The 22,933-nt window shown below is 45.6% G+C and overlaps 1 protein-coding gene across 1 annotated transcript in view; it reads left to right on the forward strand.

The window, feature by feature from the left end:
* The window catches only part of CASQ2 (calsequestrin 2), a 72,517-nt gene extending 55,654 nt beyond the window's left edge, over positions 1 to 16,863 (forward strand). Inside the window, exons 9-11 of the mRNA XM_040230963.1 lie at positions 11,159 to 11,259; positions 14,203 to 14,277; positions 15,480 to 16,863. Coding sequence (XP_040086897.1) covers positions 11,159 to 11,259; positions 14,203 to 14,277; positions 15,480 to 15,683 — 380 coding nt within the window. The 3' untranslated portion in view covers positions 15,684 to 16,863. The remainder of the gene's footprint in view (positions 1 to 11,158; positions 11,260 to 14,202; positions 14,278 to 15,479) is intronic.
* Positions 16,864 to 22,933: the final 6,070 nt, after the last annotated feature.

The following is a 22,933-nucleotide window of genomic DNA, read 5'->3' on the forward strand; positions in this document are numbered from 1 at the left end:
ATTTGCCTCAGCCTCTCATATATTCATTCATAAAGACAGGGAAGTAGAGGGTCAGAGAAGAGGGCACAATGAGCTAGTGGGAGGCCACAAAGAGGGGACAACTGTCCCATTCATCAGTATATACCTGGTTCTTGTCCGTGCCTTGACACAGAGTAGGTGCTGAATAAATACCTGTAAGCAGGTAATTAGATATGCTGATGACTGGCTGAGACCGAGCCCAGCTCTTCACTATCTGACCAGCATTTTGTTTGTTTGGTAAAACACTGTCAGACTCCACAGTTTCTTACAAACTGAAACCCAGATGTTTTTATCATGCAATTTAAAAAATTGAGGTATAATCCACATATCATAAGATACATTGTTCTTTAAATATTTGTGTATTTGGCTACCCTGGGTCTTAGTTGTGACACGCGAACTCTTAGTGGCAGCCTGTGGGATCTAGTTCCCTGACCAGGGATTGAACCCGCCCTCTGCACTGGGAGCACTGAGTCTTAGCCATGGGCCACCACCGAAGTCCCTAAGGTTCACCTTTTCTAAGTGTGCAGTTCAGCAGTTTTACTATATTCACAAAGCTGTGCAAACATCACCACTATCTAATTCCAGAACACTTTCATCATCTCAAAAAAATCCCATCTCAATTAGCAGCCACTCCTATCCCCTTTTCCTCCACCCGCTGGCAACAACTCAATGCACTTTCTGTCTCTATGGATTTGACTGTTCTGGATAGTTCATGTAAATGAAGTCATGGAATATGTAGCCTTTTGTACCTAGCATCTTTCCCTTACCATAATGTTTTCCATATTCATCTGTAGGTGGTATGTATCAATAAGTCATTCCTTTTTAGAGTCAAATAATATTCCTTTGTATGAAAAACAAATTTATGCTCCAAATTATCTGAAAGCTTCCTTCCAGTTTTTTTCATTAAGTTTTTGGAATGTTCACCCATGTCCCAGTTTTCCCATCATTGACTTAGAGATTTGGGAAAACTCTTCAAGAAAACCTAGTCTGTGTCCAAAAAAAATATCAGTATGTTTCCAGCTTTTTTCCACAATTCTGGCTACCCCCAGCCCCTGGAGAAGAAAATAGCAAAGAAGCCAGTTGCCCAAGGTTTACAAGCTATAATCAAACAGAATGGGATCCCTGGTGTTGTGTGAACAGAGATGAAATGGCCATCAGCAGCAGCCTGCTGGCGAAACTCCAGGGGGCTTCCTTCCCCACCCCCTGCCCCCTCCCAGGATTGTGGGGAGGCCTGTCTGGCTCTCTGGAACAATGGAACAAAGAGGCCTCGGAGAAGCTGCAGGAACCTGTTTGACCGAGATTGCTGCTGTAATGAATCAAGCTCCTGAAACTACTTCCACCTCCTCCCTGCGCAAATATCCCTGGGCCTGAAGCCGTGTCTTGCCCCACAGGAGCCCATGCTGGGGCTTGTTACTGGGAAGCTGGAAGAAATGCACTGGAGGTGGAGGCTGGGGAGGGAGGACGGGCTCACAGCATCTTTCCTCAGGGAGGGGGAGGGGGACTGGCCCGCTCAGGGCTGGGAAAGAGAAAGGCTTTTCCGTGAAAGTCCCTGACTCTGCGACTAGTCAGTCATTACTGCAGGTCACTGATGTGTAACCAGGGCAGAGGGGCCTGACTGCAGGACTAGGACTTTCATTCCTACCCAGACAGTACTTCCTGATATACCTTGCTCTTGCTAACATGCTCTGCATGGCCCACTGCACCAACCAAACCCCTACCCACTCACCAAAGAAAATAATATGGCTCTCTTAAAGAGCTAAGAGTCTGGAGAAGTGTGCTGTGAGCTTTGTGGAGGTGGTCCTATTTGGTCCTTAAAGCCACCCTGGGATATATGCATGATGATGATCCTCCCAGCATCAGATGAGAAAAGTGATTCTTGAGGGTTTAATGACTTTGCCTAAATCACTTGCTGTATTCAAGCCAAGATTCAAATTCTGGCAGGCTTTCTTGACCTCTGACTACATCATGATTCTGATAAAGATGAGTATGATGGTGACTTATTGTATTCTTAGATGAAGTAACCCCATGTGGGAGGTACTACTTTTATTCCCATTTTACAACTGATGAAGCCGAGGAGGCCCAGAGCAGCTGACTTGCTGGGGAGCAGTGGAGCTGGAATTAAGCTGAGCGCCGACTTGTTGCCTAGCCCCACCCTGAACCACAAAGCCCTACTTCGTGTCTACCCGTCCCTCAGAATTACTACCCTGCGGAGTCTGAGTGACCGTTCAGCCTGCCCTCCTTCCTCTCCGCTGTCCTTTACCACCCTCTGCACCTCCAACATTTGAAAAGACCCAAAGAAGTTCAGTGAAGCACTCAAGATGGCACGGTTAGAGGCATAGCAGGCACAGGAGTTTAGATTTCTGGATGGCTCCTTTGGGCATTGTCCACCTGACCACACTACCTCCCTGGGGTCACCCCAGCCAGCTGCGGGCTCTGAGCAAGGGATGGGGGAGGTGGGAGCCAAGAGAGCAAGAAAAATAAGAGGGAGTGAGGAGAAAAGAGCCACCTGGAAGCTTGAGAGCCCAATCAATGAAGAAAACTTCCTCCCCACTGATGCTCCCAGATTTGTAATCTACGATTATTCAGCAGCAGCAGTAATAAAGGTCTCTCCAAGTGACCTAGTCTCTCAAGGACTCTCCCAGCAGTTGTGACAGTCTCAGTAGAGGGCTTGTGTTCAGGGATTGCAGACCCTGCCTGCTCTCTGGCCCTGAGCACAACTGCTCTCCTCTGCGGTGAGCTCTCCTCCCTGTTGGGACTGCAGGCAGGCCTGGCTAGAAAGGACCTTTACAGCTCTCTGGTCTTGCCCAGTGCCCTGTGGTGCTGCCTAGCTTCCTCTTCCACAGCCTCCTCTCAGCTCTTGCGCTCAGAATGCAGCCAGATCTACTGTTTGACAGTTGTGAAAATGAACCATCTCCCCTGCTGCCCCCAGAGGTGTGTGCATCAGGCTGACATCTTCTTTAGAGCACTGGATTAAAGGGTCACAAAGTGGCATTTCTACATGAGCTCATGCTGGATGGATATCCTCCAAGGGCACTGGGGACATTAGCACTAACAAGCTGGAGATGCACTGAGGCTGCTGTCTGAGCCTATGGAATACAACCAGTGAGGGGCCCTGAGTACAAGGGTCCAAGCCCTTGTTCCAATTGAGTTTCAACAGCCTCAGTTCCTTGTAAAATGTTTTTGACACTAGTTGCCTCAAATAGGAACACTGACTGCTTAATTGAGCTTCCAAATTTAAATTTGATCAGATTTAAAATGCAGTTTTGCTAAATATAGTTCCAAGCACTGAAATATCTGCACATGTCATCTTCACGGCAGCCCTGTGCTTATAGGTAGTCATCGCTGTTCAGTTGCAAAATCGTGTGTCTGACTCTTTGCGACCCCATGGACTGTAGCCCACCAGGCTCCTCTGTCCAAGGAATTTCCCTGGCAAGACTACTGGAGTGGGTTGCCATTTCCTTCTCCAGGGGATCTTCCCAACCCAGGGATTGAACTTGTGTCTCCTGCATTGCAGGCGGATTCTGTACCACTGCGCCACCAGGGAAGCCCTTGTAAGCAATAGGTACTGTCATTATCATCTTCCCTGATATGCAGTTAGGGAAACAAAGGGATGGAGACGTTAAGCAGCATCCCTTGGTCACGTGACTAATCAGTGGTAGAACTGGGATTCCAACCCAGGCAGTCCAGCCCCAAGCCCTGGACTGTAACCGCTGCCTCTGCTCCTGTACCCTTCACCTTGCCTACTAGTTCCAGGCCCCAAGAGCTCGGGCTTCCCAGGTGGCACTGGTAGTAAAGAACCCACCTGCCAATGCAGGAGACATAAGAGACGAGGGTTCAATCCCTGGGTCGGGAAGATCCTCTGGAGAAGGGCATGGCAACCCACTCTAGTATTCTTGCCTGGGAAATCCCATGGATAGAGGAGCCTGACAGACCACAGTTGCAAAGAGGCAGACACGACTGAAGTGACTTAGCACATATGCACACACGCAAGAGCTAAGACAGAGAAGAGAAGCGCTGTGTACGGAGTGATAGGGTGTGCTAATGTCTCAGGGGCCAGCTCAGGACTGTGGGGCCCATACCAAGGCCCCCATCTCTCTCTAACAGGTGACTGAGAGACTCACTTGTCAGGGATGCGCTCTCAACTTTGTCTCGCTTGGCTCCCAAAGGGCTCAGGTTCAGACGCCATGCTGCTGCTTACGCACTGAGTGGGCCTTTGAGAGGAGACCTCTCAGGTGACTGCCCTCCACACCTCTGTGTCCCGGCATCTGGCCCTGGGTCTGATACATGTGGGCAATGACACCAGGAGCCCTCCTATTAACGAAGGATGAACATAGTGAAGAACACTTGACATGAATTAAATGCTGATGGAGTGGGAAAGAGAAAAGACAGGGAAAATCTTTGCAGTCTCTTCTGCAAGTGCCTGGCATGATAACAATAGTATCCTTATTATTAACAAGCCCCCAAGGTCATGGGGAAGCTTTTCTCTCCATTGTCAGTTGAGGAGATAGAAGCCCCAGAGAGGTTAAGTGACCTGTGCAGGGTCTTCTAAGTCCAGACACAACCTGTGAGCCACGTGATGCCTGCTTATTTGTGTCACCTCCCAGAAGCAATAGTCACAGGACTTGGCCATCCAGCCTGGTTCCCCAAGCCTAGGCCTGTCTCCAGGAGTGAGACTCCGAGTCCCATAACTGCACCTGAGGGAGCATTGTGGGGGCGGGGGTGTCTCAGCGTATTTATGGAATGAGCGCCGCCCGCACCTGAGGATGGGTCAGGAGGACAGTGTGAGGGCCTGGTGGGCAGCATGCAGAAGGCCTGGACCTGTTACTGCGGGGCCCTTGCTGGGTCTGAGACACACGTGTGTCTGCCAGACAGGCCCTGGCTTCTGGCACGGCTGGGACTGGCCTGGAACTGGTCCCCCAGGGCTTGTGCAGCCTCATTCCCACCAGGCCCTCCCTGCCTGGGAAGGAGGAAAGCATAATCATCATTGTCTCCTCCCACAAAGATGTGATTCCCAGAGGCCTCCTGCTCACCGTGGGAAACCTGGCTCAGCCTGAGCCCTCGGCTCTGGGTCGTGGGATCTCAGGGAAGGAATCAGAGCTCTCACTGCATCGGGTGTGCATGCGTGTTTGCTCAGTCGTGTCCAACTCTTTGTGACCCCATGGACTGTAGCCCAGCAGGCTCCTCTGTCCATGGGGTTTCCCAGGCAAGAATACCGGAGTGGGTTTCCATTTCCTCCTCCAGGGTATCTTCCCAACCCAGGGATCAAACCTGCATCTGGTTTATTATGTGTTTTTTTAAAATTCATTTATTTTTAATTGAAGGATAATTGCTTTACAATATTGGTTTGGTTTCTGCCATACATCAACATGAATTAGCCATAGGTGTACATATGTCCGGGGTTTGCCAGATGGCACTAGTGGTAAAGAACCCACCTGCCAATGCAGGAGGCGTGAGAGATGAGGGTTCGATCCTGGGTCGGGAAGACCCCCTGGAGAAGGAAATGGCAACCCACTCCAGTATTCTTGCCTGGAGAATCCCATGGACAGAGGAGCCTGGCGGGCTACAGTCCATGGGGTTGCGAAGAGTTGCACATGACTGAAGCGACTTAGCCCACACATACGTATGTACATATGTTGTCTGTTACAGAGCCCAAGTTTGAGTTCTCTGAGTCAAACAGCAAATTTCTATTGGCTATCTATTGTACGTGGGCTTCCCTGGTAGCTCAGACGGTAAAGAATCTGCCTGCAGTGCAGGAGACCGGGTTCACTCCCTGGGTCGGAAAGATCCCCTGGAGAAGGGAATGGCAACCCACTCCAGTATTCTTGCCTGGAGAATCCCATGGACAGAGGAATGTGGTGGGCCACCATCCATGGGGTTGCAAAGAGTCGGACCCGACTGAGCAACTAACATACACGCATATATATTTTAAATATGGCAGTGTTTATGCTTCCATTCTACTCTCTCCATTCGTCTCACCTTCTCCGTCCTCACCCCTCGCTTGTGTCCGTAAGTCTGATCTCTACGTCTGCACCTGCATTTCTTGCATTCTGTACCACTGGCCCCTCTTCTGTATTTGGATCCAGCTCTGAGATTCCAGGCACACTCAGGGAAATCACTGACAGCCGACTGAACAGGCTGTGGCTCAGCTGCAGACTAGAAAGTGGGGAAGGGGCCCACGGCTACTAGGGGAGGGGGAGGCAAAGGCCAGCCCCCCAGCCCCCAGGTCCACCCATGTGTCTCCCACTGTCCATGCCCTCGCTTCCCTCACATGGATGCTTTCACTCCTGGTGCTCGAGTCTCAAGCACAGACTTGAGCAAGAAGATGCGGCAGTTTGGGTCAGTGTGGAGCCCACGTGCTATGGACTATGGAAACAGAACCCGTGGTGTAGACCAAAGACCTGAGTTAGAATCCTGGCTCTGCCACTTGCTGGTGTGAGATGCTGGGCAAATCAGGGACTCTCCCTGTGTCTGAAACTCACCCTTTTTAAAAGGGAGATAATAACAGCTTCCTACCCTCCATCAGGACTAGATACAAAGATTAAATGCAAAAGTACTTAACAGCCAGTAGCCAGTAAACGCTTGAGAAATACTGGTAAAATCAAGGTTGGGCAACATTATCGCAGGCTTCCTGCATATAAAGAACAATGCCCTGTGTGCTTAAAGGAAGAAGTTGGGAGATGGACTTCTTGAGAAAAAAGGAAATCTCAGTTTGATGAAAGAAAAAACTCTTGACTGCTTGGGTTATTGATTCTGTACTAGACTTTTAGGGAGGCCAGAAGGTCTCAGCGCTGGAAACATTTGAGAAGACAAACCAATGTTCTGGGTGGGGCTATCTATACACCTGCCTGGATATGTGGGATATTTGGGAATCCTTTCTGGCTTTGAGAATGGTGGCTTCTCTAACTAATGACCACAGAGAATAGCTCTCTACTTTCAATGGTGAAATAACTGCTAGTCTACAAATCTCAAAATAATAATATTTCCTCTTTTTTCTTAATCTACCTTTTAAAAAAGAATTACAGGCTATTCTTTTTGAGGAATACATGGTCACAATCTTAAAAGGCCTCCAAGCTGGGTATATCATTGATAAGAAAGTGTTCATTAATGTCAAACTTATTCATTCATTCATATAGTTGCAACTGTGAACTAGCCTTGAGCTTAACATTGAATTACAGAAGTGAAATATGGCTCCCAACACCTGCCTTCTTGGTCAAAAAGAGGGGTTCACAGTGGATGTGTCCCTTTTCCAGGACACCTATTTTACAACGAAACAGAAGTGGTCCCTAAGAAGAAACTGAACTTGTAAGTTAAAATTTTAGTGACTAAATACATATGAGGCCATTGTGGCTGTCTTAATTCTGCTTTCACAGATGAATTAGAATTCATTCCAACAAAGATTTCAGGCTGGGGATTAATGGAGGTAAATAGGGCTTGCGAGCCTTGGATCAGGAATATAAAAATTAGCTTAATGACTTTAAAACAAAGTAAGTAAACCTTGCTTTAATCCTGCACTGAGGCAAGGTTCTCATAGTCATAGCAGCCTCTATAGCCACCCCTGCAGCCTTCAATCAGCAACAGGGACCAGAAGGAATCACTCCTGGTGTAACTGCATAGGAAAATGTCTTCTCTGCCACATGGGGCCAAAACTGTATCTAGCCCACCCTTGTGCCCAGATCATTGCACTTAAGACATATGCATTGGATAAACAGATGAATGGCCAGGTTCCTTGTATTCAGGCAGAAGAACATCAGAGAATTTCAGAAGAATAATAGCTAAGCCTTACTTTGTGTCAGGCACCATCTAAGATCTATAGACACTAACTCATTTAACTAACAATCAGTCCACAAAATCGATACTATTGTTATCATCCCCCTTTTACAGACAAGAAACCGAGACATTACATGACTTGCCCTAAGTCACACTCCAAACAGCAGACCCAGGATTTGGACCATTTGGCCCAGGTGTCCACATGTTTAAGAATCAAGCTGGGCTGCCTCCCTGAAGAATAGGTTCTGCTCTTGGAAATATTCAGGGATGCAGAGGGAGTAGGCCCATTACGGAATAGATCATCCGGAATGTCAAAAACTGCCCTTGACTCTGGATGAAACATCCCAAAGTTAATGGCAACTCATTTATTAATTTATTTGAGGCATGTTTTTTGAGCTTTCCCCGCTCCTCCATAGGCACAAAGAATATTCTCCTCACAGAAAAACCTTTCTGTATTCTTAAAAACAAGCATTAAACCACAATTTTGACTTATCTTATTTATGTAAAAACTCCAGATCATTTGATTTTTCTTGCAGGACCCAATTTTTGTTCCTTCAATCTTTCTCTTTTTATCTCCAAACCTGCTCTGAAACAGAAATGTCCCTGTATGTGCATTCCTATTTATAAATCGTGATATGTGGGTTTTCCATCAGGAACAAGCAGTACCATCTTGTGTTTGCCTTCCGTTCAGATCGTCTTCCTCTATACACTTGTACCTAGGCCCGTTTCTGCCTTCCCTTACGTCAGTCAGTCTTTTGCACTTCAGCTTTACTTTCTACATGAATTCCAGACTGTGTTGTTGAATTTCATCCTCTTTGTGAATTTCTGATTTGTCATATGTGATTCTCGCTTTCCAGAGTACTGGCAGCCGCACCTTACTTGTAGCCATCCATCTCTTCTCGGTTGCTGAAAACCCCCCAGTGTGGTCTGTGTATTTGATGATATATAAACCCCCAGATAACCCAGGTGGCACCATAGTCCCTATCCTGTGATACAGCGACACGCCCAGAGAAGGCAGATCCATAGTGTCCAGGTAGCAGCAGCCAATGGCACTCTGGAGGGACCTTCTCAGCCATACCTGTGAGCAGCAGGAGGAATAGTCCCACCTCCACTCCCACCCCTACAGTGATAGATGATAAACTGTAAAGCACAAAACCCCATCCATCTCTGTCATACAATTCAGAGGATAGATGGAAAAATCACCCAGACCACCCAGCTCTCTGCAGGATAGGGCTGCAGGCCATAAAGACCCTTTTCTCTGCCTGAGGTAGGTCTCCTTCCAGGTAACAAGAGCTGAGGGGTGCACTCTGAATCTTTAGTATGATTTAGCCACACTTAGAGAGACTACACCCACTCAAAGCAGAGCTGCTAAGAATAGTGTGCACTTTGCCGAGAGCAAATTAGGGAAGAGGAAGTGCAGGGAAAATACTTTCCCAAGAGGCCCCACGTGGCCAAACAAAGGCTAGGGTGCCCGGAGAGAGGAGAGGCATGTTCCACAGAGGCTGCAGAGAGGGGTTCAAATTGACTGGTGGTGTTAGTCGCTCAGTCGTGTCCAACACTTTGCGACCCCATGGACTATAGCCCACCAGGCTCCTCTGTCCTTGAAATTCTCCAGGGAAGAATACTGGAGAGGATCGCCGTTTTCTTCTCCAGGGGGTCTTTCTGACCCAGGGATGGAATCCCTGTCTCCCGCATTGCAGGCAGATTTTTTACTGTCTGAGCCACAGGGAAGCCAAATTGACTGGATGCCATAGATTTCTTTTCCAGTATGTGGTCCACCCAGGCATGGGGACAGGTCTTCCTTATATCTGTGTGTGTGTTAATCACTCAGTCATATCCAACTCTTTGCAACCCCATGGACTATATAGCCTGCCAGGCTCCTCTGTCCATGGGATTCTCCAGGCAAGAATACTGGAGTGGATTGCCATTTCCTTCTCCAGGGGATCTTCCCAACCCAGGATCGAACCCAGGTCTCATGCATTGCAGGCAGATGCTTTACCATCTGAGCTACTAGGTCATCACTGGTCCTCTTCATCCCAATTGCTGGGCCTCTTCAGATCCATCTCCCCTCAACCTCATCTATGTCCCCCCAGAGAACTCAGTGAGGCCTCCGTCCTAGGGCTCTTGTACCAGAGAGTTCACCAAGAGACTCTGAGGTCTTTCCATTTTCCTGAGTTTTATTCTAAAACAAACCATTGAGTCCCCTATACTCTGGGATTCCCTGAAACCATGGAGCTTTGTGGACACATGGGTGTGCTTTTTCCAGCACCTGGGCTTGCACACACAAACACATACACACTGGCATAGAGCTTATTCTCAGGGACTTGTTACAACCTAAACTCTTTGTTACTGATTGGGAGTCGGGGAGAGGGATGCTGAAGGTTTAGGCTATGCTTTCTCATAATAAACATTCCTTTTTTTCTTACTAAACACAATTTTTGTTTATGACATAAAGTTTCTCTTTTTTAGTTCTTCAAGGTTTAGGCTTTCTGTGCTCTTGAAGCCATCAGCTTGTCTTAATGAGGCTTGTACTTGCTTTTCATATGAATTATCCTTCCCCTGGTGGGCAATGAGTGCTGTGAATTGAATAAGAAGAGGGCAGAGCTCTCAGGGAAATAGTGACAGGGAGGAAGGGAACCCCATTCACTAACTCAGAGCTTTGAAACCAACTGTTGTAAAGAACCTACCTGCCAATGCAAGTAGATGTAAGTAATGCAGGTTTGATCCTGGGTCGAAAAGATCCCTTGAAAGAGGGCACAGCAACTCACTCCAGTATTCTTGCCTGGAGAATCCCATGGACTGAGGAGCCTGGCAGGCTGCAGTATAAGGTCACACAGAGCGGACACTCTGAAGCGACTTAGCACGCACATATCAATCAGAAGTCCACTTGGTTTGAAAGTTTTAGGAACTCCAGATTGTAGAAAACTAAGGATCCAGGCGAAAAGTTCTTGGTCAACAGAGTGAATGTCCTGAGGAAATGGAACTCTGAGGGATAACAAATTATCTGTTTTAAGAGATGGAGCAGAGCACTGAGGACCAGACTGGAGTCTCTTTGTTCTGGGGTTGCACTTTCTGACTCCTAGGCTGGTCCATTTTTACAGGCAATTTAGCAAACAGAATTTAGCTTTGAGTTACAACCAGACACTTCCCTGTGAAACTTTTAATTTCTTTATTCAAAAATGTTTATCGTTTCCTTTGAATAAGCTGCTTTGTGTCTGGAGTTCTCATCTGGCTCATTTTATAGAATGATCCTGTGATTGAGGGTATGCACCAAATAACGTAAGAAACCCTCATGGAAAAGCGGCACTCTGCTTTCCCTCTTAGAAACCATGTATGCGCAGGGCTTATTCACCCTTCTTGCATCCTGCTTCAGATGGCTATGAGTTCCTGGAGATCCTGAAGCAGGTCGCCCGGGACAACACAGACAATCCGGACCTGAGCATTGTATGGATTGACCCCGATGACTTTCCCCTGGTGAGTGGCTCAGACTGGGGCCTTGTCCTTGGTCTCCGTCGCCCTCTCGTGTTTGTGTTTACTGTGAGAATCAGAGGCACAAAGGAGGAGGTAAAATAGGAGGGGCACTTGCAGAAGCCCAGTGGCTGCCTCCACCCAATGTGAAGATCTTAGCCCCCGGGACAGCACTGAACTTAAGGCCTGGTGCCTACACTGACCTGGTAAGACTTACTGTTCTCACTCCCTGGAGGCCAGAGTTCCTCTGGGGCCCACTCAACCGTGGGTGAAATTCTTCTGCCAACAGTTCCATAGCTGCCTACCACCCCTTGCTATAACCCCTTTCATTTTCTGAGGGGGACCATCACTCTGAGGCAACCCGAGTTTCTAAACCTTCAGAGATGAACATCCTGCATGGAGTTAAGAACAACTTCTGGGAAGGCAGGGACCCTGTCTGTCTTGTTCATCATGCCCTCCTAGCATAATATCTAGCACCTGGTGAATGTGTAAGGCCCTTAAACTCTTGCTGGGTCAATGATCAAAGCCTTGATTATGCTTCATTTTAAAGAGAATAAACAGAATTTGTAGCAATATGTGAGCCCAGTGGTAATGAATATAGCTAATAAACTCTATTATATGCCCAGAACTATGGTAAATTCTTTACAAGCATCATCTCATCTAATCCTCTCAACAACCCTATGAAGTACAGACCATTACAATACCTATCTTACAGGATGACAGCTGGAGAGGTTTAAGCTGTAAGTGGTATATATGATTTTCTAACCTAGGTCTATGTGATGCCAAAGTTTGGTCTATTAGTCAATAGACTTTCAGTTCAGTTCAGTTCAGTCACTCAGTCGTGTCCAACTCTTTGCGACCCCATGAATCGCAGCACACCAGACCTCCTTGTCCATCACCAGCTCCCGGAGTTCACTCAGACTCACGTCCATAGAGTCCGTGATGCCATCCAGCCATCTCATCCTCTGTCGTCCCCTTCTCCTCCTGGCCCCAATCCCTCCCAGCATCAGAGTCTTTTCCAATGAGTCAACTCTTCACATGAGGTGGCCAAAGTACTGGAGTTTCAGCTTTAGCATCATTCCTTCCAAAGAAATCCCAGGACTGATCTCCTTCAGAATGGACTGGTTGGATCTCCTTGTAGTCCAAGGGACCCTCAAGAGTCTTCTCCAACACCACAGTTCAAAAGCATCAATTCTTTGGTGCTCAGCCTTCTTCACAGTCCAACTCTCACATCCATACATGACCACAGGAAAAACCATAGCCTTGACTAGATGGACCTTAGTCGGCAAAGTAATGTCTCTGCTTTTGAATATGCTATCTAGGTTGCTCATAACTTTCCTTCCAAGGAGTAAGCGTCTTTTAATTTCATGGCTGCAGTCACCATCTGCAGTGATTTTGGAGCCCCCCCAAATAAAGTCTGACACTGTTTCCCCATCTATTTCCCATGAAGTAATGATCTAAGTTTTCTGAATGTTGAGCTTTAAGCCAATTTTTTCACTCTCCACTTTCACTTTCATCAAGAGGCTTTTTAGTTCCTCTTCACTTTCTGCCATAAGGGTGGTGTCATCTGCATATCTGAGGTTATTGACATTTCTCCTGGCAATCTTGATTCCAGCTTGTGCTTCTTCCAGTCCAGCGTTTCTCATGATGTACTCTGCAAATAAGTTAAATGGGCAGGGTGACAATATACAACCTTGACGTACTCCTTTTCCTACTTGGAACCAGTCTATTGTTCCATGTCCAGTTCTAACTGGTGCTTCCTGACCAATAGACTTCAGGTTGAGCTAAATGCGGATACTCAGTACTAGCTATCATTAGGATATAAATGATAGGGACTCCCCTGGTGGTCCAGTGGTTAAGATGCCCCACTTCCACTGCAGGGGGCACGCTTCCATCCCTGGCGGGGGACCAAAGATCCCACATGCTTTTCGGTGAGAAAAAAGATAGGAAAAAAAAAAAAGACTATAAATGATCTCTATTTTCTTCCAGGAATTATCATTTGTTGCATAGGTCACAAATTGATCAAACTATGATTAAATATACAAAAATGAAGGGTGTCAGTGATCTCAGGGATCCTGGAACCAGTCCTACATAGAGGATGAGTGAATCAAAGGCAGAGAATTCCATGTCACCTAAGGTCAATGTCATAATTCCGGGCAACCATAACGAAGTCATGGCCTTATAAGATGCTGTAATTATAGTTTTGTTTGTTTAGCTGCTACCTGGCTTTAGTTCTCATTTACCCGAACTATTTTGTTTTGCAAGCTCACAGATGCTCTGCTTTTCTCCTGACCTGCTCTGTATTTGCCTTGCTTTCGCAAATGAGAAATCTTCAGACTTCTGATTTCCAAGTTCTTGACTATTCTCTAGTCTCCATCAGACCATATATTTGTCTGGGAGACTTTCTATCCCTGAATATCTTCATCTTCTTACTTCATGGCCCCTTACTCGTTGAGTCCTGCCCCAGTCAGATATTATTCCACATGAACCCAAGTCTGTCTGAATGGAGAAGGCTTCTTCTTTCTTGCATGCCCACTTACGGCACACCACTGCTTTCCCAGACATCTCACGAGCAAAGGGGCTCAAGGTAAGGGGTTTTTAAGTGAGATATTTGGAGGGGAATGGCTCTTTCACCACACATAAACTATAAAAGAGCCACAGGGAATTTGGGGAACAACTTTGGACAATCTCTGTAATATTCTTCCTTCCAGCTTTAGAAGCTTTTATATTACATGCTTTCATAGTTTGTGTTATGACATCTTTTTTCCACGCTTATTTAAAGTGCTGATTGCCAAGTCTTCAATTTCCTCCATGCCCACAGCTGTTTTGGAGACCTTTAACCAATGGTGGCCTCATTACTGTGATGGGATGGCATGTGGGTCCAGCCACAAAAAGTGGCTTGAACAGGGGATGATGCCTGCTGTCTAATTTTATTTTTTGTTGCTACAGCTTGTTGCCTATTGGGAAAAGACTTTCAAGATTGACCTCTTCAAGCCACAGATTGGGGTGGTGAATGTGACAGATGTGAGTATACCTCATGAAAGCTTGCTCAGATAACTTCCACCTGCCCTGGTTTCTGCCACACAGCCCAGACTGTGAGATCCTGTATAGGAGTCCAGCCCCTCATGAAATAAGCAGGACTCTTGGCCTTGCTAAAGCTCAGGATACTTGCCAGCATGGACCGATCCTAGTCTGAGTCAGGGGTGGGGTCAGGGCAACCAAAAATACTTTTGCTTTTCACCTTATATCCTACCATTCTCTTTTTAAACTGTTTTAATGTAAGCAGAATTTTAATCATTATTAGTGATTTTAAAAAGTGAAAAAGTGAAAGTCGCTCAGTCATGTGTGACTCTTTGTGACCCCATGGACCATATATAGTCCATGGAATTCTCTGGGCCAGAATACTGCAGTGTGTAGCCTTTCCCTTCTCCAGGGGATCTTTCCAACCCAGGGATTGAACCCAGGTCTCCTACATTGTGGGTGGATTCTTTACCAGCTGAGCCTCAGGGAAGCCCAAGAATACTGGAGTGGGTAGCCTTTCCCTTCTCCAGGGGATCTTCCTGACCCAGGAATTGAACTGAGGTCTCCTGCATTGCAGGCAGATTCTTTACCAATTGAGCTATCAGGGAAGCCCAGTAATTTAAAAATTAGCTTACAAAATAATAAATGTAGAATTTCCCAGGTAACTGAACATCTACCAAGAGAGTGATAGGACATTGCTAAAAAATAAAAAAAGAAGAACATTGCTAACTGGCTACATAAACAAACAGTGGAGGGATTCCCTGGTTGTCCAGTGGTTAAGACTCTTAGTTCCCAATGGAGGGAGCATGGGTTCGATCCCTGGTTGGGGAACTAAGATCCCATATGCTTTGTGTCCAATAATAAAAGTAAACAATTTTTTAAAAATTAAAAAGACGCAGTGGAATATATATATATATAATGCAACGGAGTATAGATTTCCTTTTATATTGCACAAACAGGATACTACACGTACCATTTGCTACTAAGCATTTCTGTTTAACGGGCTTTCCAGGTGGCACAGTGGTAAAGAATCGCTTGCCTGTGCAGGACATGGGTTCGATCCCTGGGTCGGGAAGATCCCACGTGCACATATTCCTGATAAGTGTAAGTGGCCTGGGGTTCACTGAGCACAGTCGCTGGGAACCCTCTGGCCTGGCTGATCCTTAGTGTGCTCACGCTCACACTCCTTCTGGCTCTGGATTCAGGCTGACAGTGTGTGGATGGAGATTCCAGACGATGATGAGCTGCCCACAGCTGAGGAGCTGGAAGACTGGATTGAGGATGTGCTTTCCGGGAAGATAAACACTGAGGATGATGACAACAACGGTGAAGAGGATGAAGACGACGACAGTGACGACGACAATTCTGATGAAGAGGACAACGATGACAGTGATGACGAGGACGAATAGCCTCCAACTCCAGATGAGTTTCACGAAGACGAAACCCCCGCTACCCACTACCATGCAGACAGCCCGAGGTGGCGGCACGCAGCCCCGGCCCACGTCCAGCCAGTTCCTCTCCCTTCACCGACATCTCTCTTCCAACTTCTTTCTCGTCAGATGTGCAACTCGGCAAATGCCTTTCTAAATCCAGCAGTCCCACTCGCTCAGCAAGGACAGTGGGGAATTATTCCCATGTTGGCGGTCTTGATTGTTATGAAAAAGCTTTCGTTCATTGTCAGATCATCAGTGGCCATGGCAGTGCCCGAATCTGGTTGTCTAGAGAGAGCAGTCCCCTAACACCTCGATTCAAGTTTACTTGTTTGACGATGATAGTAGCAGAATGGACAGCTTGCTAAGTCACAAGCACAGCGTGACCTTACAACCAGAGCCCAGGGGAGACACACAATCCATTTAGCCCCTGTGCTTAGAATATTAGTTAGGATCCCTCCTCAAGCCGAAAAGATCCCTTTTAGGGAAGGCTCAGTCTTGGAAATAAGTTTTGTAAATCAGCTTCTCTTGGTTCTATTAAACTTCTTATTTTAGGTGTAGATCCAACCATTATGAACTCAGATCCAAGCCTTTGGATGGCTATTGAGAGGTTTTGAAAAACATGTGTACTGATGTTACCATCATTTCTAGTATATTTATTGGGATGGGAGGTTGATTTGCTCTCTGAACTTCCCTGTAGAAGACCTTTGTGCATATACACACAGGGGTCGGGGGAGCTAGAAGGATTAAATGTTTTTAATTCTTTCTGATGTCTTTAGGTCTCTGATTGGGTCAGCTGGTGTCCTAGCTTGAGCTGGGATCCTGATATCCCTCTGTCTCATCGCTGCTAGTCAGCCTTCCCATTCAGAGTCCAAGTTGGTTTTTCCAGAGGGCAATTCACTCTCCACTGATCAGTGCTCCCACAGGTGAACAGGACTACAGTCATTAGGATTCATAATGATGTGCCTTTCAAACTATCTAGAAGTTATATTGTGCTCTGTAGTTTTAGCATTGGGTGTGCATTCTAATGTTCTAATTTATTTTCTCAGTCTTTTAACACATGTGTAAGACACTGCAAATTCTTTAAAAATAGGACGGTCCTTTTATGGAATAGCAGCTAACAAACTGTCATTAAAGTTTTATTTTGAAAGTACTGAGACTATCTTGAAAATCCTCTCTTGATTTTTTTGTTTTTCTGCTCATTCTCTCCTCTCTGGGCTCCTATTCTTCCTCTCTACTCCTTCTTAGTTTTCCTTTCTCCTCTCTCTTCCTTTGCCTACCCTTTAAATGTCAGTCTTCCACGGTATCTCTTGGCTCTAACATTCTTCCAAGGTAGCTTATCATCCATGCCCATCAGCTAATAACTTCCAAGTCTGGGTCTCAAACCTTGACCTCTCTCCTTGGTTTTAGACTCACTCATTCAGCTGCTGCTGGACATCTTGGTTTGGATGTTGTACAAGTGCTTTAAACATCATAAGACCAAAACTCATTACCCTTTCCCTTAAACTTGTCCTGCCCTTCATGAAGTCCCAGTTCAAATGATTAATATCAGCATCTGTCCAATTGCCTAGGTGGTCTGAAGGGGAGCCCTTCCCCTCTGCGCCCATGGCATGTTGTGCCTACCTCACATCCTGGCACTTATCATTCAAAGTGTAACACATATTTGCATGTCTGTTCTTTCATTAAATCCTATGTAGGCTCCTTGAAGACAAGAGATTTATTTACCATTGTATCCCCAACACTTAGCACTTTGCTTAGCACGACGCAGACACTCATTTATTGAAGTGATGGGTGAATGATTACCAGCGCTGTTGGATCACAGTGCTTCCAAGGCCTCATTTTTCTCTCTGCCTCCCAAAGCAAGGCAGACACTTCCCAAGCTGGGCTATGTAGCTATCCAGAGAGACTCAAATAAGCTCTGGGAGAGGTGAATGTATAAAGTGATCTTTGAAGCTAATCTTTCAAATAGCCAAGAAATGTGTTCTGTCATCAGAGTGGTTTATTTCCCAACCCAGGAAAATTCCCTGGTTCTCAGAGGCCTGACTAATAATATGCATTAAGTTTAAATCATGCCATGCTGCTTCTGTTTTAGAAGCATTGGGTGTTAAGCTAGTACTATCTGTAAGTAGTAGCACTGTTTTGTTATTTGTCCAAAACTTTTTCAGCTATTTGTTGAATATCTGGTATGTGCTCAGAGCACTATGCTATATGCTTTTAATGTACTACCCCTTTTAATCCTTAAAAAGATCTTATATGAGTTTTGTTATTTTTCCCATTTTAGATGGGAAAACTGAATGAGGCACAGAGGCTTCAAGTAATTTTCCCAGAGTCACACAAGTACTTAGAAGGAGTATAAACACAACCCCATTTTTATACTTAAAGATGTAAACTAAATTTAATTCTTTAAATTAAGCAATCAAAAGATTCCATTTCCGTTACTCAGATGGTGTCCCAAGATGGACTCAAGGGAATTTCTTTTAATCCTTTTTGTTGTTTAAGCCAAGATGTCTTTCTCCCTTTCATTCTGGAAGCAAGTAATCAATTTGCAGTGCTAGTAATGTTGCCTAATGAGAACTGTGTGATCTGACCATTCTGCTAGGAAAGCAAAAAACAAACAAATATTGTGTTATCAAGAATGAACATTTACATGTATCTGTTTAGCATATCATCTCATAAATGAGTGCGTCTTTTCTGTAACAAGGTTGCGTACTGTCCAGGCCCTAGCTTGTACCCCCAGGAAGCCCATTCTATCAATGATGTGACCAATCAGAGGTCATTATCAAATAGCTTTGGATCAATACTCCCGGGTTGATATCCTCCCAAGTGCTGGCGGGTCTCGTGGCCTGTCCTCAAACTTCCCACTCTCACCAGGTCTCCTCAAGTCTGCTCAGGGTCAGAATCATGTCTGAGTTTTAGAAAACACAGATGACTGTCACCAGCCCAGACCTACTGATATACCATCTCCAGACCCGGGCCTGACCCTCTGCTGGGGACAAATGCAAGCCAATAGTGCCCGCTGCTCTTCCTGCTGCGCTCCCCATGCCCCCAGTCATCTCATCCAGCCCACAGCATCCAACACCACCTGTCTCTAGCCAGGCTGCTTCTGAGTCCCAAGCCCTTCGCTCCAGCCATCTTCCCTGGACAGCATCACCTCAGACCGACAGTCTGGGGGCTCTAAGGGGATGCCCTTAAAAAGTAGCTCTCTTGAGACTTCCCTGGTGGTCCAGTGGCTAAGACTCTGAGCTCCCAATGCAGGGGACCTGGGTTCTATCCCTGGTCAGAGAACCAGATCCTGTATGCCTCAACTATACCCCAGCACAGTCAAAAATAAAAATAAAAAAGTAGCTTTCTTTTCCTGAGATCTGAACCAACTGAGAAATTAGGTTCAAAAGTCAGCAGAATACCACCCTGATTACAGAGAAGCAGTAATTTGGAGACTAAAGATTAGGGAAATGGGCTTCCCAGTTTCCTGCCTCCAAGTTCAAGTCATCCGAGGGAATCAAGTGTGCAGAGAGGACATTGCCCTCAGGGGTCATGGATGGAGAGGCAGGAGAAATGGACCGGATCCTTCCCCCAACGCACACATTAAGTTCATCCTAAGAAACATGGACAACTGGCTGCCACCCGCGAACCAGGTAACTCACTCCATCTCAGTACAGGAATGAGGGCTGGGCAAAGGCTCAGCAGTGTTTGGGGAAAGTCCTTCACAGAAGCACAGGAATGGGGAAGAGGTATCGCCCTCCGACAACCTCCCAGCCAGAAATCTTAGAGCCATTTCGCTGTCTCCTATTCCCACATCTGACAGGAAGCAAGTCCTGTCCTCTTCTCTTCACCGGCTCTTACTGTATAATTACGGCTTTAGTCTCAGCTGGGTGACAGCAAGGTTCTGACTGCCCTCCCATCGCCAGTCCTGCACACTGCAATCAAGGGTTTTTTTGAAAATGAAAAACTGATCGTGTGTCACATACATGCTTAAAATTCTTCATCATGCTTTAATTGCTCAGTCATGTCTGACTCTTTGTGACCCTGTGGACTGTAGCCTGCCAGCCTCCTCTGTCCATGGGATTTCCCAGGCAAGAATACTGGAATGAATTGCCATTTCCTTCTCCAGGGAATCTTTCCAACCCAGGGATCAAACCCGTGTCTCTTGTGTGTCCTGCATTGCAGGTGGATTCTTTACCCTCTCAGTCATCAGGGAAGTGGTGTTCTATTCCCAACAAGTGTTTAAACATTTTGTGTTTTTAAAGATTAAAAGGACAAAGAGCAAGTATTGATCAGAAAGTTGTCTGATGGCCAGTTGTGCAGTCTAGGCTGTGGGGCATGAGGTTGGGGAGGAAAAAATGAGGTAGCACCTATAAAATTAAAACTCCTTGAAGAGTCTCTCCTCCACAAGAGAAAAACAAAATCTGAGTAGAGCTGATGCTGGTGATATCTGGGCTCAGGGATGGGAAGAGCACTGGTCTTGCTGGGGTGACTGATGCTGCAAACATGGAGTTCCATCTTGGAATGATGGCGTCCAAACGCCTCACTTAGATTAAAACATCCAGCTGTTACTTCAGCAGAAGTCAGGGCAGTACCACTGCCAGTGAACTGGGGGGTTAGGACTAGCCTTGTCTTGGGATTAAAACCAATTTCCTTGGTAGGACATGGAAGTCTATGCAAACTGTCTCTTGTCAACCTTACCCAGCCTCACTTCTCATAGCACCTCCCAACTGTCTACCCCTCTACTCTGGACGTGAGTTTGAGCAAACTCCAGGAGATAGTGAAGGACAGGGAAGTCTGGCATGCTGCAATCTATGGGGGTCACAAAGAGTTGGACAGGACTTGGTGACTAAATGGCTACTCTCAGAAACTGGCCAAAGCTGCTTGGCTGTTTAACACCTCCAAGCCTTGGCTCATGTTCCATCTACCAGAATGCATGTCCTTCCCCATCTGTGCCTGCCTAGCAAACTCCCATAGAGATACACTCTATGACTCTTCTCCAGTCATGTCCCAGGCAAACTAGCCGTATCCCCTGCTTAGTCCTCACAGCACCCTGTGGTGGTCTTTTGCAGATCCTGCCTCTCCCAAGGCCCGCCCCCACCGCCCCCCGCCTTAGTCTGAGAGTGATCTTAGGGAGATTTTGGCTGATTCTGTTCTAACCTCAGGGTCTAAGTTCTGTTTGGTACTTAATAAATCGTGTTTGACTAAATACTCTGCTAAACCCTATACAAAGCTAATTTAACAGCTCTTAGTACCATTAAGAATGTGCTAGTGATTCTTGAAAGTCAGTCTCATTCCAAGTTTTTGGCAACAGTGTCATCTGTTCAGATTTGCTTAGGTTAGCCAACTGCTGAATAGGAACACTATCTCCTTGGTTCAGTAAGATTTCCAATGGGGGATATTCTCTTCCCTTGGGTTAGCAAAGTCTCCCAGGAATATACTCATCATGGTGGGAATCAAAGCACTGTCCCAGGACAGCAGAAGTCCCAGGCTCCATTCTCTGAAAATGGGATAACCACAGCCACCTAAATGTCAAATGCATTTATTTTAATGCACAGACCCAAATGGTAGAGAGACTAATTAAAGACCTCTTTCAAGTTAACTTGGTATTGTATCAATCTGGACTCTTATGAGAGCAATGATGACTAGAATTCTTAATGTCAGCCCTAGAGCCCCACAAAATGCCAATAATCCCCCTTACGATAGTCATAAATGATGAGGTTACACCCAGTAGTCTTAGCATTGAGTGTGTGCCATGTTCCCATTCATTCATTCACCCATTGCAATATTCAGCCAATGGACCCTTAAAACTGATTACCACATGCAGATCACAGGAGGCAAAACTGAGTGGGTAAGACAGGAGAGCTGAGCAAGGAGCTAGAAAAGGAAAAATGTTTAAAGCCCCCATGTCAGTTCTACAAATGCATCATCGTTTTGTCTAAAACCAGATGAATTCTCAGAACTGCAGAAACACATTCAGGTGTAAATACAGAGAACCTAAACAGTGTTTTGATTTTCCATGTCAATATTAGCCTGTATAACTAGAAGATGCTACATGACACAGATAGGGCATTACCAAATCTCTCTGGTGCAGGGATACTCCCAGACCCACACACTACTTGTCTCTGGTACTGGAAAAGCTTGCAGTGGCTGCAGCTGGTCCCATCCTGATAATCCTTTCTCCACTTCCATAATCTTATGGCTTGTCACCTAACATCCTCAAAACTTCCAAAATTCTGTTATCTTTATCACAGGCAATGAAAGAAAGAGTCTTTGCTTTATGTTTGTTACACACTTTTAATCTTTTCTTGAGTAGGTTTTGCTTGTGTAGGTGTAAACTGTGTCCATCTTAGCTGATGGCACAGAGAGACAGAGTTTATCAATAATCTATACAATGATTATCTTCACATCAATTGCTTAGTCTGATCTTTGTCCATGGAACAGGTAAGAATTTCATTGTGTGCTACAAGTCCTCAGTACTAAGGATAGCTGAGTGTAGCAGAAGGCAAGCTCCAATACTTCTCTGTCAAACAGTCAAATTCCCTTTAAGTAGACCTACTGAAAATAAGTCAATAATTTCAACTCAATTAGCAAGCCACTCACAAAAACAATCTAACATTCACCTTTCTCACAAATCCAGGGTCTGACATTTTCCTCCCTCCTTACCTGACTTGAAGATCTTTTTTCACTTGCTGATTTACTCAAAAGCCTGTTTCACCTCCAAGTTTTAGAACCTAAGAATTTAATTTTCAGTACTTGATTCATTTAAAACATTCTCTTGCCCATAAAATACAATTCCACTTTCCCATTCAATCTATCATTACATTGTCTTGGTTTTCAGAGAAACTTGATAGGTTATATTTAAAAGGGTATCAAAATTACGTCAAGAGTAAAAATGTTCCCTAAAAAAGTAGAAAACAAAATTAAGATTACCAAAGAGCAAGTAGCTGCTGCTGCTGCTGCTAAGTTACTTCAGTCGTGCTGGGTGAGGGATAAATTAGAAGTTTGAGATTAACATATATACATTACTATATATAAAACAAAGACCTACTGTGCAGCATGGGAAATTATACTCAATATTTTGTAATAACCTATAAGGGAAAAGAACCTGAAAAATATATATGTAGGTATGTAAAACTGAATCATTTTGCTATATACCTGAAATAAACACATTATAAATCAACTATATCTCAACAAATAAATAAACTTTTTAGACTGAAGTAATCACATAAAAAAAGGTAACAAAA

Source organism: Oryx dammah, unplaced genomic scaffold (genome assembly GCF_014754425.2).
Source record: "Oryx dammah isolate SB20612 unplaced genomic scaffold, SCBI_Odam_1.1 HiC_scaffold_28, whole genome shotgun sequence".
NCBI classification, from domain to species: domain Eukaryota; kingdom Metazoa; phylum Chordata; class Mammalia; order Artiodactyla; family Bovidae; genus Oryx; species Oryx dammah.